The 14,715-nt window shown below is 38.9% G+C and overlaps 1 protein-coding gene across 3 annotated transcripts in view; it reads left to right on the top strand.

Annotated features, from left to right (window-relative positions):
* The window catches only part of COL5A2 (collagen type V alpha 2 chain), a 232,878-nt gene that overhangs the window by 205,722 nt on the left and 12,441 nt on the right, over positions 1-14,715 (top strand). For all 3 annotated transcript variants that reach the window (XM_019523080.1, XM_019523081.1, XM_019523079.1), the window contains exons 34-50: positions 135-242; positions 359-412; positions 2,609-2,662; positions 2,794-2,847; positions 3,951-4,004; positions 4,974-5,081; positions 5,189-5,242; positions 5,465-5,518; positions 7,007-7,168; positions 7,682-7,789; positions 8,925-9,032; positions 9,208-9,261; positions 9,602-9,709; positions 9,838-9,891; positions 10,220-10,327; positions 12,235-12,288; positions 12,980-13,087. In XM_019523080.1, the coding sequence (XP_019378625.1) occupies positions 135-242; positions 359-412; positions 2,609-2,662; positions 2,794-2,847; positions 3,951-4,004; positions 4,974-5,081; positions 5,189-5,242; positions 5,465-5,518; positions 7,007-7,168; positions 7,682-7,789; positions 8,925-9,032; positions 9,208-9,261; positions 9,602-9,709; positions 9,838-9,891; positions 10,220-10,327; positions 12,235-12,288; positions 12,980-13,087 (1,404 nt within the window). The remainder of the gene's footprint in view (positions 1-134; positions 243-358; positions 413-2,608; positions 2,663-2,793; positions 2,848-3,950; positions 4,005-4,973; positions 5,082-5,188; positions 5,243-5,464; positions 5,519-7,006; positions 7,169-7,681; positions 7,790-8,924; positions 9,033-9,207; positions 9,262-9,601; positions 9,710-9,837; positions 9,892-10,219; positions 10,328-12,234; positions 12,289-12,979; positions 13,088-14,715) is intronic.

Genomic DNA, 14,715 nt, shown 5'->3' with positions numbered 1-14,715 from the left:
CTCAGGTCCCTTCCGACCCTAGAAACTATGAAACTACTTAAGAGGCTTCCTCAGGGGCACAGAGTGTTTTGCAGCCTAAAGACAAAAGCCTATCTTAACTGAATAATTTAGAATTTATTTTCTATTGATTTCAGGGCAATCCAGGCCCCACTGGGACCCCAGGTGATCCAGGCCCTCCTGGTCTTCAGGGTATGCCTGGAGAAAGAGGTATTGCTGGAACTCCAGGCCCCAAGGGTGACCGGGTAAGTATCCTTGCTTTAGCTCCCTCAAATAGTTGAATTAGTTTTCTTTGGATAATGCTGCAATTGGTATAGTTCCATATCCAATATAACCTGGACTTTCTGGATATTCTCCATAGGGCGGCATGGGGGAGAAAGGTGCTGAAGGTACAGCAGGAAATGATGGTGCAAGGGTAAGTAAACTTATTGTTCCTCTTCAAAATGCCTCCATGTGATGGTGCTGCCAACTAAGTTAGTATGGCTGGACATCTGAAGCAGACTATATGCACCAACTCAATACCATGGATTGACAATTGGCTCCAAGAACTTTAGCTCTGATATTGAAAGGCAGATAAGGGCTACTGCATTCCACATTGCCGTGTCTAACCCCTCAGTGACCAGTTGCTACTTTGGAATTATTAATGCTAATGAGTCACCCAGGCTCCCTGTAGAGTGCATGGGGACAACCTGACTTTTAAGAAAGGGACTTTTCAGAAACCATCAAGCTGAGCATGAGACTACCTAAATTGGACAGAAATGAAATGTGTACTGAGGAAAAGGGGCAAAGAAGGAAGGAGAAAAGCTTAGGCCCTGAAAGACTGGCCTTGGGTACCAGAGCTGAAACAGGCACCTTCACCCACTCTGGATCTTCAGACATGAATTATCTGTCAGTTAGGTTACAGTTAGGTTCCTAAGCTAGTCAGTCACCTATGTAGCCTGTGTCCTAACAACTGAAACTCTCTTTCTTTCTGACTTCTCAGCTACTGCTGTGGCTCAATATCAATCTCGTGTTTTCCATACATTTGCCTAGTCCATCTTATTTTGTGCAGCATGCTACTATTGGTCCACCAATTGTTAGCCTGCACGTGGCCTTCCTGTTTGAGATCTGAAAGAGAGCTGGTGTTTCGTATGCTCAGAACACGCTTACAGGACAAGGGCCTTAGGTGGGTCATTGTTTATCTATCTAGTTTGTGCAGTCTGGTTCACAGCCTCTGGAGCTTCAGCTGAAGTCAGAGTCAGAGCAGCTTGTTGTGTAGGATCAATATTTAGATGCCTTTGCAAATGTTGACTGGTAGACATTTGAGTGCATAGGAGATTTAAGTACTGGTGCAGGTAGGTAGCAGCTGAGTATTCAGTTGCTTAGAAAATGTTAGAAATACTTAAATGAAATACTTAGGCACCAAATTACCTTTAAGGAGCTGGGCCTTAGAGTTTATTTTGGGGCTGAGTTCATCTCATGTTATCTGATCTGTCTTTCCTAACAAAAGATATTGAAGAAACACAAAAAAGACTGAAAAGTTTAAGGAGCTGTTGGAACCCTTGGAAATACCCATGGAGCTTTTTGTGAAGTCAGCTGCATTAGTGCGTCCCTTTATTTTTTTCCTTTAAGAATGCATTTTCACATACAAAATAGAACAATTATTCAGATGCTGAAAAAAGCATGAGATCAAAGCATGAATATGTTTCAACACTGAGATTCTGTAGTAGGTTAATTAGATAATGCATTTGGGGACCAGAGGGATTACATAGGCCTTAGAAAAATGGAAAACTACAGGTGCATAGATATATACTGTATGAAACTATACAAAAGCAATCTCCTAGTGTGAGACGGTGAACAAGTAAGTGTGAGCATGATGAACTAGATTTAGACTCTTCAACTAAAACATGGATGAGAATGCCTCTTGAGCACTGGAAGTGATGCAATAACTTTCATTTTTAAATGTTGAATATATTGATCCGTAACATGAGGCAAGTAACATCACAGCTTTTTGGTGTTGGGTGGATTTCAAAATGTTGATTCGTACAGTCTTTTACTTTCTGCTTCTAGTGGACAAGAATCATAATTGGCAAATTAAGTATTCAGAAAGCCTATCTGATTATTGTTGTAGGCTTATTCAGTGTAAGTAAGAGTGATATAAGTGGAGAAACTGGAATCAATTATCCTAAATGTCATGCAAAAGGAAAAGGATACTTTGTAGTGGAGTTTGCCTGATATGAATAAATAAGTTTTTGAAAGTGCTGGTAGAGATTTTTTCTTTAAATAGTTAAGCACCTCTGAACAAAGTGAGCAGAGGTCTGGAGATGCTTAGTGCAAATATGACAAAAAAACTTTCTTCATTTTCTCCTGAAATAAAGGACAAACAACCCAGGACTTCTTTGATCATTAGGCCTTCTCTACAGATACCATGTGGTGTCTGTAATTAAAACAGATTAAAAGGCAGGATGTAAGTACTAAATGAATGCTAAGGAAGGCAAAACAAAATGTCTAGGGCAATGAGAAAGAATCTTAAGGAACAAAAATGCAGAAGGAAATGTTAACATAGAATAGACCAGGAGTTCTGAAGCTTTACTTTTCTCTCCATAATGTCTCTTACTGCTTTGCTCAACAGGGTCTTCCAGGTCCATTAGGTCCAATGGGTCCTGCAGGTCCCACTGGTGAAAAGGTAATGGGATTTTTATGAAATGAAAGTTGACATTTTTGTTTTAAATTTTCCTAATAAAACCATATATTGTTGCAAATACACTGCTCTTCAGACAAACTGTGTGAGAAATAACCTATCAACTTCATTTTAAGGGTGAATCTGGTCCACGAGGTTTAGTTGGTCCTCCTGGATCCCGTGGAAATCCGGTGAGTAAATAACTCTGCCTTCTTTATACCAAATGCTAAGAGATCTCAGTAGGGTGCTGATATTTAACAGGGTGCATCTGTTTTAGGTTGACCTGATTTCGAATAGTTTCTCTCATTGGCTGCTCTACTTTCATCCTTTCTCCTCCTTTTCTTGCATACTTCAACCATAGGCTACAGTTCCTGCCTTGTTGCTGTTTTAACTACAATTATTCATCCTTTTATAAATGTCTTCAGAGCTACTGCAGCTTTCCTCACATCTGACATCATATTGCCATACTTATCATTAGACACATCCTTGGTAGTTACCTGAGCCTTTTTTAAAAAAACATACTCCTGACATATTATTGTATTGTATTTATTAAGGACAAAGGGTGGGAGAAGTATGATAATTCTGATGATCTCAGTCCTCATATTGTTTATTTTAGCATATTCCAAATTTCAGATTATTTTTGATGATTTGGGAATTGTCAGCTCAGATAGTTGGGTGTGACCAAGGCAGGGGCACAATTACATTGTACTTCCCAATCCCTTATGCTGCCTATGTCATAAATCAGAGGAGCCTCAATTCAATTGTAAATTAGAGCAACTGTTAGAGCAGCTGGGGCCTGCTGGAGTTCGGCTGCATTCAGGCTCCACTCCTCCCTCAGACACACAAACAATGGAATTTTTAGTTGTGGCAGCTTTATAGCCCCAGTGGTCTTATCACTTAGGAATCATATGTTTCAACTAATATTTTTGCTTTCAGCCCAAAGGAATGGAATAGTGGGTTACACAATGTGTATCTACTAGACCAAATGCTGCTTTCAGTTACATTTGTAAAGCTGAAAGTTGAATTTAGCCTAGCGAGTTATTTGAGTTATGTATATATACTGTTGTTCTGTTATATTTTGAGAGAGATATTTAGTTTAGATTTTTTAGTTATCTAAAAGAAATAAATCATGGAATCACAGGATTGGAAAGGGTCATCAAGCGTCATCTCGTTTGACCCCTGAATTTGCAGCTAGAATTAATGCAGTTGCAGATTCTACACTTCTCTCTGGATTGTACTGTTAAAGCTAACCTCTTATGTGATGTGAAACAACCATTCTGTATTTCTTGGCCAGGGTTCCCGTGGTGAAAACGGCCCAACTGGTGCTGTCGGTTTTGCTGGTCCTCCGGTATGTGTCTTGTACCACTATTCAGTCACCTTTAATTATACCATAATTTAAATGCTATTTAACATTTTTACATGGATTTTTCAATATTTTTAGAACAAGTTATGTTTTTGTCTTTTAAAAGGACTTTCCCATTTTTCTTCTCATATCATATTTAATATTTCAATATTACTATTGAATATGATATTCAATAGTGGGTCAATAAAAACACCAGCAAGTTGAAAACTGTTTTGTTGATAGAGTTATATCATTATTAACCAGATTACACATTTTTGTTAACATGTGAAAATATTTGCTTTGAGGTTGAAAAAAGAAAAGCACAAATTGTCATCTGCTGAGGGGTAGCAAAGACTTGCAGTGGAGTTTGGAATGGGAAGGGGGAATGAATGAGAAGTTTGTGAATCTCCATAAATACTTAATTTTTCCCATACTATTGTTGCAATGAAATAATTCATTGGTACTAGAATAAAGCTGACCTCCTTTTCCCAAATATTAGTAAGCACCTACTTCCACTGGAAAAAAGACAGTACAATAACTAGTGAGATGGTTCAATCTCTTTCAATTTTGAATATTCAAAATATGCCCATGAAGAATGAGAAGAAAGAACTCAAGGGGTTGAGGAAAGAGAGAAGTAAGAAGAAAGACATTGTTGGTAGGATAGTTGACTCATTACACAGAACTTTTACAAATACAAATCCCCAAATAAATAAACCAACTAAACCCCAGCAAATGAAATAAGTAAATAAATAGTCCCCCTCACCAAATAAACAAATCAAGAAATCTTTTATGGATTACTCTATTTTATGGCAAATTACTACAAGTTACTTTAGCTGTCCCTCCAAAAGAAAATATTACTCCTCCTCTTCAGACTGATTTGCTCACCAAACCTTACTAGAGTGTTTACTGATTCTAACACTGGAAAGGCTTGATGTCTTCTAACTTGATTTGTATCACACATATTATTCTTCATAGGGCCCTGATGGTCAGCCAGGTGTGAAAGGGGAACCTGGAGAACCTGGACAGAAAGGGGATGCTGGATCACCAGGACCACAAGGCCTTGCTGGGTCTCCTGGCCCACCAGTAAGTAAAAGCAAAATGAATGAACGCAGACCTGTGTTGGTATTGCACATTTAATACTATTATGCTGTTTACTATCAGTCACCCATCCCATTCTCTTTTCTATTTAGGGTCCTTCTGGTGTTCCTGGTCTAAAAGGTGGTCGTGGCACTCAGGGTCCACCAGTAAGTAGTCTTTATTTTTTATGAATTAGCTGTGATTAATGAATAACACTATTTTACACCTGAGAAATGTTTAAATCTTTCTTAATCTGAGCTTGTCCTGTGTATTCAGTAATAATATCAGAGACATGCCAGTTAGAGTTTATTGTTTGGTGACCTAAGAGCATTTCAGGCAATTGGCAATAGTTTGTTTTTTCAGATGCTCATATATAAATATATTTTTAGGGTGCAACAGGATTTCCTGGATCTGCTGGAAGAGTCGGACCTCCAGGGCCTACTGTAAGTCAGTTTGCTTGTTCTGACAGGAGCATTCTGTCATGTGGTAGTTAACATTTTGAACAGATCAAAGCTTCTTAGAAAAGATCTGTAATGTCAATGGCCTGATCTTGTGCCTGATGAAGGGAACATCCTGTTTCCATTGACTTCGGTGGGCTCAGGATCAAGTTCTAAATTGGATCTGATCAAACTATGGGCTGGATGAGTGGTATGGGACCAATTTGCGGGTTAAATTGGGCCCACAGACCCGGCCTGTGAACTGAATCCAGAATATGGGGCTGCTTTGTGAGGGCACCGCATGCAGAATGACCCTGAACACTGCATGCAGCAAATACCCCAGAGCAGCCTTGTGCACCACATCAGCATATGCCCTAGATTGGACCTGTACACTACATACTGTGTACTATATACTGTATACTCTACTGTGTACTGCAGCTGGCAGGGTTGGGGCCAGGGTGAATGCATGCTGCATGTGGCACCTGGACTGGTCTGGGACACACCACATATGCCATGCAGATGTAGTTGGAGGTACATGAGAAGCACTATGGGTCAGATGGCAGGGCTCTGCAAGCTGGATCTGGCCCATGGGCTGTATCTTTGACACTCCTGTTCTAGGTTAAATAAAGCCTCTTTTAATGACTATTGAAGACAATTAAAATCCTTTCAATTGACTTCAGTGGCCCTGAGCTAGTCAACCCATTCTTGGTTGAGCTATTTCCTTAGAGAGGAAAAAATAAAGATTATGATAATTTTGAATTTTATCTAGATTTTATGCTGTGGCTCCTTTTTTATAATAACTGGTGTGTGTGTTTGTGTGGGGCATTTTCTGCACTTTTCAATGTCATCTCATCAATGAAAATACTCATATAGTAAATGAAAAAAAAATTATAGAGATAGGAAGGGGGAAAAACTCAACCAGTTAAACAGAAAAACAACTTTGCTTAGTAATAGTGACTAAAGAATTTAGCCATACTTTGCCTGGCTTGACAATCCAGCCATGTTTGCAGGTAAATCACTTGTTTTAAATACAGTTTTGAAATGGTTTAATGATAAAGGGCAATATTACTCTTATTTGCTGTGCATTTGGCATAAGCAAGGTAATGTCAAAACAACCTGCTAGGTATATAATATGTTCTCTGCTAAACAGGAATATGTATTGATGTGGTTTGACAAAATGGCCAAATACTTAAAAGAAATTTTTTTTTTGCACATTCTCCTGCAGGCCTCCTATCAAATGTATGCCATTTTGGACTTCTTCTAAAAGGAAATTACCTTGACTGATATGATTCCTGTAGATTATCCATCACTTTTGGCTCTTTTACAATGAGAGCCATAACATAAATGTGAAAAAAGCAAAAACCCCATGAGGACTAGGCTTGTTTGAAGGAACAGAAACAATTTGCATTTGTGCCACATAAACTAAATTAGATATTGATATGCTGTCAATAAGGGCATTAAGGTATTTTAATAAATATTTTAACTATTTATTAGGGTGCTCCAGGGCCTGCCGGGCCTATTGGTGAGCCAGGAAAGGAAGGCCCTCCAGGTCTTCGTGGTGATCCTGGTTCTCATGGCCGAGTAGGAGATCGTGGACCAGCTGGGCCACCAGGTGGTCCTGGAGACAAAGGAGATGCAGGAGAAGATGGGCAACCTGTAAGCTTTGCTTATCTAATTTTCTTTTCTTTTCTTTTAGGAATGCAGGGTTTTAATAATAGTTATTTATTAGCAAGTCAAAAGTTTATACCTTCTTGAAAAAACATAGAAACTACTTGTTATATTATACTACATACAGAACACAGATTAAGTAGCCTGAAAGTTTCTACAATATATTCTGATTATCTATGCTCTACAGAGCATGTTATTCTTTGGGTCTTTCACACAGAACACATATTTCAGGTATGAGAGAGAATAGATTAAATTTTACCTATTTTTGTTGAAACAATTACATTTTCTAATTTCATTTTACCTGCTTTTATCTTCAGAACTAGCGTTACGTTGTCTAGTCATAACTTCTTAGCCCTGTATCATTTACAAGTTATGAATAAATAAAAATATTTTGTAGTGTTAACTTTCTCTTACATTAAGATAAATTCTTGATTTCTTATTACTGTTGAAGTTATTGAAATTTAAAATTATAACAACACTGTTTTTCTTGGTCAAATTCAGGGTCCTGATGGTCCCCCAGGTCCAGCTGGAACCACTGGTCAGAGAGGTATTGTTGGTATGCCAGGTCAGCGAGGTGAGAGAGGCATGCCTGGCCTGCCTGGACCTGCTGTGAGTAAAATACAATCAGAATTTCAGCTACCACATTATTTTAATTATTCCAATGACCTTTGTGATGCAATATATCTCCCTCCTAACTCCTGCATAGGATGAGGAGAATGTCCAAAGGTTCTAATTTTCTTTGGAGTCCACTCATGAGGAGATGAAGTAAATAAGTAACCTGTACAAATGTGACGTAGATAATGGAACTTGATGAGACTCTTTACCTCAGAGATACGAGTTAATAGTAAATGGTTAGGAGTGTTAAGACTCCTGGCCAAAATGTTCCAAATTGAGTTTTGCTATTTAGATATTAACACCTTTTAAAACTAGATGACTCATTTAGGTGCCCAAATAAGAAATCAAACATTGATACTAGAGCTTGTTTTCCTTGGTAGGCTAGTCTCTAGAGGGTAACAAGGTCCTATAAACAAGGTAATATTCTGTTAAGCAGAGCAATGATGTACATCTCCCATTATTGTTATATTACAAATATCAGTCTACTTTAGAAGCTTCTGAAATTCTGGTTTTGGTCTTATAGGAGATGGTCAAAAAGAGTAGTTTCTGTGGTAGGCTGGTTAGCACACGGTAATGATGAAAGCCTCAGTAGTGTACAAATTAATAGATGATAATTTGTAATTTGAGCCAGAGCTTCTCCCAAGCTTGCAAGCAACTTGGGACAAGCAGAAGTTCCACAGATGTTGAAGTGGACAAACTGGAGCCAAAAAAGATGAACAAGATGTTATATCTACATTAGGTTGCTCTAAATTAATCCAGAAGCTGTTTAGGTTCTGAGTTAAACTAGAAATAAGGGGAGCATTTGCTTACCACAGACCCTGAATGAAGCTCAGTTATCTTTGTTTATATGGGAGCTGATCCTTAGATCAATTAGAAATATCAACTTCAGAGTACAGATCCTAGTCAATAAAATACTATATCAATATTATAAAATTCTTTTAAAAGTTGAATTAAATTGGTTAATTAATATAGATGTCCAAGTGTATTCAAAATGTATTTGAATACTTTCTTCCATTCTTAATTCTACAAGTTACAGTTGTTGGTGATGCATAACATTTTACTGATCAACATTATATTCTGTTATGCTTTCTTTGTTTAACAACTTATCAAGTGTTTCACATCTTCCTAGGGCACACCAGGAAAACAAGGTCCAACAGGCCCACCAGGAGATAAAGGTCCTCCGGGGCCTATTGGCCAATCAGGTGCCACTGGTCCAGTAGGTGAACCTGGTCCAGAAGTAAGTATTGTGAATTGGTTCTATACAAAAGTGAGCAGCTTGCTCTAATTATATGCTTAGAATTGTAAAAGTAGAAGATAGGAAAGACCTAGTCCATTTTTGGGCAAAGGCAAGACTGTGCTCTTCAAATAAAACTATTAATACATTGTCCTATTTCCCCCCCTCCCATCCACAGGGACCTGCTGGTAATGATGGTACTCCTGGACGAGATGGAGCTGTTGGAGAACGTGTAAGAATATGTTATTTGTTAAGCCATTGTTGTAAATCTACATTCTTTTCTGAACCTATGGCTGATTCCTTTTCTCCATTGCTCCAAAACTTTCCTATACAGAGATCTAATTGTAAAATTGCATTCCAGTTCCAAATCAGGGTTCTGATTGTCTGTGAAGTAAGGCAGATTTCAAGGCTGGGGAACACCAGCTCAGAGAAGCTCAGACTTAAGGACCAAGAATAAGAGAATCTCAATCAATCATAATCATTAAACAGGAGCATAGGGATAGTAAAGTGTTTTTTGATGTAATTTGGTTTCACCTTTTAAATGCCTGATACAAAATCATGGTATTTTGCAGGGTGATCGTGGTGAGCCAGGACCTTCAGGTTTACCAGGTGCTCAGGGTGCTCCAGGTACGCCAGGACCAGTTGGACCACAAGGAGATGCAGGGCAGAGGGGTGAAGTAGTAAGTAGGAATTTTAATTCAGCATACACTGGTTTCTATTGTCATGTTCAGGGACAGTGACGTTGTGTTCTTGCGCACATTATACATCATTCCAGGCTTCACATGACATCTTTGTGCATTTCCTATAGGGTTCTCGGGGTCCAATGGGTCCACCTGGCCGTGCTGGAAAACGGGGCTTGCCTGTAAGTTCTTTATGACTGCTTTACTGCTGTCCAATCTGAATTATTTTTAACAGGGAAAAGTATCAGAAAGACCAGGAACTCTAGCTTCTATTCACTCTAACTTCCATTCCACTCTAGCTTCCCAGTGTTATTTACTGGGAACCTTAGTGTCAATTCAATGTAATTTACTTGTGCATCATTTTCAGCACAAGTATGTCAAGGCACCCTGGGATGCTTTGGCACTTTCTGTTTCCTAGCTTTAGAAGTGAACAGTGTTAGGCTTGTTTGAAGGAAAGTAAGGATTGTACTTAGTCTTGAATCTTACATTTCACTATGTTTATACTTACAGGGTCCCCAAGGGCCTCGTGGTGACAAAGGTGATAACGGAGACCGAGGTGACAGAGGCCAGAAGGGACACAGAGGTTTCACTGGTCTTCAGGGTCTTCCTGGTCCACCTGTAAGTTGTCTTTATTTTTCTTTTTCCCTTTCTTTTCTTGCTAATTAAAATGCAAAGTGAGCCAAATATTTAGTGTACAGCAATGGACATGCTTTCCATATATGTTGTTAGTATCAGCATAACATTAAGTTGCCAGTCTTCTTTTTTGCTGCTCTCCTACTAGGTGAATTAAAGATCATTATATGTCATGCTAATCAACCTGGGCAATATGCAACCTATTTTTTGTTATTAGAATTAATATTGATATTAGAGTCCAAAATATGGTACAGGATGTGTAAGCTCACAGTTCTGTTGTTCAAAAACTTGAAGTTTAAGAAGCTGTATCTGCACACAATAAAGAAATCTGTGAGTTCTATTGATTGTGGTTATATCTATGTACAGGAGACCCTTGCCATTCACAGGGGATAGGTTCTCGTATCCCATGCAAATGGTGAAGTCCACAAATAAGGCACTGCGTTGATGAACTCTGTCTGTGTTGATGAACACAGTGCCCTCAGCGGCTGGGGGTGTGGCATGACTGTGCTGGTGATGGCAGGAGCACAGAGCTGGCTGTGGGAGCCTGGCAGCAGCAAGCACAACGCTCCCAAGGAGCTCCTTTAAGTGTATTTAAGATGCAGGTTTGGCATTTGCAAATATTTGAAATGGTGAATGCCGATGGTTTCCTGTATATGCTGTTTTTCAATGCATTTCTGAAACCATCGTAATTTTCCACATTTTAACATTTCTGTTTTATAGCAAGGAGCAGCATCCTGCCCATGAAAGAAAAACTCTCAGCACTTAGGACTTAGATATCACCTGATGTCACATTTATGCCACCATAAAAATGTTTATGGCAGCATAAATGGTGAGCAAATAGATGTTCCTACCCTTTGTTACACCACATCAAAGGAAAATCAGTGGCATGACAAAAGGCAGTAATAAATTCTGCTTTGTTATGGTGGGCATCTATTAGCTCTGTGTTGGAAGAGTGTGGGCAGCATCAGTTGCCCACAATCTCCAATCACCCCGAAGAGGTGTTATTGAGTTTTCAGAGGCCCTAAAGCCCTGGAAGTACCTGCCTGGCTTTCCCCACTCACAGAGAAGCACCCTGGGGAATTTTGGGGTGTCTTTCAATAAGCAGAGAAGTCAGGGTTCAAAACGTATGGAGACATGCCCAAGGATCTCTAGGGCATAATATTTCCATAATAGGGAAAACCTGTGTGGGTCCTGGTATGGAGGCATGAGACTCAGGGAATCCCTGGCACTCTGTGCCTCCACACTGGGATCCACTTACCCAGATGGGTCCCCAGAGATCCCGGAGGACAGGTCTGAGTAAGTGGGGAAGCCCAGATTTTCGTTGCTTTTTCTGATATGTTCCTGGGGATCCCCTGGCCTGGGTAAGCAGGGAAAGCTGGGCAGGTGCTCTCAGGGCTTCAGGGGCCAATCATTCCCCAGTGTTTCTGTGTTTCACAGGACCAGGCCTTTCAAACCCTGGGAGAACACATTGCTCCTTATCCCAGGTGTTGTGTGTTTTGCTCAGTGAAGTGGATACAGCCAAACTGAATCATTTGGCGATGTCTGTTTCCAGCCTTAGTGCAGGTGAAATCCTGAGGTCAAGTGCAGGTGAAATCCTTATCATGGGCTGAGCAATTCCAGAAATATGAGCAGAATGCCTACTTTGTGTTTAGTGCTCACATATACTCTAGCTGCCTTTGCCTCTCAGCAGTCTGTCCACTTATAAATGTATAACTGAAGGATAGACTGAGACCTAAGCTTGCTAGCATACCCTGTCTTTAACATTCCTATTATCCCTGTAATAAAACAAAAAATAGATCAGGTAAAATCATTGTAGTTGAGGTTGAGGAAGATTATTATTATTATTACTATTATTATTATTTTCTTCATCTTTATCACCATCTTTTCTTTAGGGTCCAATTGGTGAACAGGGCAGTGCTGGGATTCCAGGTCCTTTTGGACCTAGAGTGAGTATATAGTTTCCATATTCTTTTGTATATGCTGTCCTCCTTCCTCCCCTTTTCGCAATTTCTTTTTTTTGCTGATGTTTAACTTGGGGTGTAAGTAACCTCATGTTGTGGTTACCTTCCTCTATACATAATTTAATAGTGAAGGTCACAACTTTACAGAAGCATAACTTGTAGCCCGGTAAAAAGAACTGTTCTGATTCTTCTTTTTTCTGCCCATTTGTTTCATTCTGCTCATGCAAAAGCAACATATAGTCAGTGGACCCTTTTTCCCTGTTGCTGTACATCTCACAGCCTCAAATATAAAGGCTGGAGTCAGAAGAGCTATGGCTAGAGTCTGTATTTTGACTGTTTCCAGCTGCCTGAGTCAATCTTTAGGTCTGTCAACAGCTGAGTAGAGAGGGGTTACACAGATCTCTGGGCACCACTAAGAACTGAACTGACTGATATCTTTAGAAACAGTGGCAGATTGATGAGGGATATCTTGCATAAACCTGAGCACATTCAGAAGCATGATGGTGAAACCCAGTCCTTCTAAGCCTGTGATAAGAAGGTGGCAACAGTTTTTAAATTCAGTAATCATAAAACATCACTTGAATACTTCAGAATGAGACATTATTTATGTTTAATATTAAAGACTAATGCTGTTATTACTATTAAAACCCATCCTCAATTCCCCCACTTTATTCAGGGCCCTCCAGGTCCAGTTGGTCCTTCAGGCAAAGATGGAAACTCTGGACCCCTCGGGCCAATTGGACCTCCTGGTGTAAGAGGAACTGTTGGAGAAGCAGGACCTGAGGTAAGTATGTAGCATATGAAGGAAATAAGGTACTATCAAGTAATGAGATATTTTTAGAAATCATTCTGTAAATGGATGCTAGATCTAAGGGTAATACAGCCATCCTTAATTATATTTAATTTCACAAATACTCCAGAAGAAAGTGTTTTAGTCATGACATCTGTGAGATGAAATATAGTGTTAGAAGTTTCCATCAAAAACTACTCTTCCAAAGTTACAGATAGAGAAAATCTGTCATTCACTCTAGTGTGGGATTGTCCTCTACAATATATTTTCTAGAGAGCTGTCTTGCCTCATGTTTAATGAAGTTCCTTGTGAATCTCTCGCGCACTGATATATTTTGAGAGAGAGATTTTCTTTATACTGATGGGGCTTAATTTTATATTAGTAGCAATTCCCTGGTCCTTATTCCACTCTAAACAATTCTTCTTATTGCTTGGAATATGACTGAAACAAATACTTGTAAGAATTATTTCATTAATCTTTATATATGATTATGCTAACTATTAATAGCTTAGGACCATATACTGCTCAGTTAATTAGGTGTGAATGTTGAACAATAAAATTGTTAATGGCATTAACAGTGAAATAATTAACAATGGAATTAAATTACTAATAGAATTTGCATTGATATACCTACATTCAAAGGAAAATCATAGAATAAGATTATCATCCAAAAAATTATAGCCTTTAGCTTGGGATCTGTATGTGAGAGATTCCATTACCTTTTAATTAAAATATCATTTAAATAAAATACCTGGAAGATCATGAGATTTTGAAATCTAACCAGCATAGGTTCTGCAAAAAAGATCATGTCTTATTAATCTCTCTGAATTTTTTGAACGTGTCTATAAAAAGAAAACTTGGCGATTTCTTTAGGCTTCTGAGAAGATTGGTGAGTAGGCAGCATAGCATTAGATTAAATTATGTGTTGTTATATGCAAAATAATTAACATCAGAGGTTAAATGAAAATGACTAGTACTAGGGTTCTAAATTAACTATAGCAACTTAGAAAAGGGACCTGGGTGTCGGTATAGTTACAGCAATGAAAACCTGTAGCAAAATGTAACTGTGGTTAAAAAAGCTAACAAGATATCAGACAACATGAGGAATGCGATTGTGAATAATGCATAGCATTACAATGACTTTGTATAAATCAGCAGTAGTGTCATCTGCATACAGCCTTTGTCACCTTGGTCACCTCATGTTAAAAAGGGAATTACAGAATTAGAGTGGGTTCAGAAAAGGGTGACAGTCATGATTAGATGACAAGACTGAAAAGGTTGGGTTTTATCTTGGAAATGAGATGAATAATGAAGCATAAAAGTATCTAAATAATGAATGGCATTGACAAAGTAGACTGGGAATTGCTGTTCTTCCTATCTCAAAAAATGCTTGGTAATTCCCTTTCCCCTTATTTCATCCTATTTCCTATCTAATCCTATCTGTTCATTATTATTGTTTCTATATCTTGGAGTGCTTTGAGATGTAACCCCCCCGGCAAAAGGTGCTTTAATTTAAATTCGGAGCATTTCTGCATGCCCAGAAGAGGCAATGCGTTACTTCAACCTGGCTTGTCTGATGTCTGTAAAGATTCTGGGCTTTAGTGGGGCCTTTTGCACTTCTA

Source organism: Gavialis gangeticus, unplaced genomic scaffold (assembly GCF_001723915.1).
Source record: "Gavialis gangeticus isolate Ggan-Ray unplaced genomic scaffold, GavGan_comp1, whole genome shotgun sequence".
NCBI lineage: Eukaryota > Metazoa > Chordata > Crocodylia > Gavialidae > Gavialis > Gavialis gangeticus.
The sequence above is the reverse complement of the archived record's forward strand: the minus strand, read 5'-3'. Positions and strand labels throughout refer to the sequence as shown.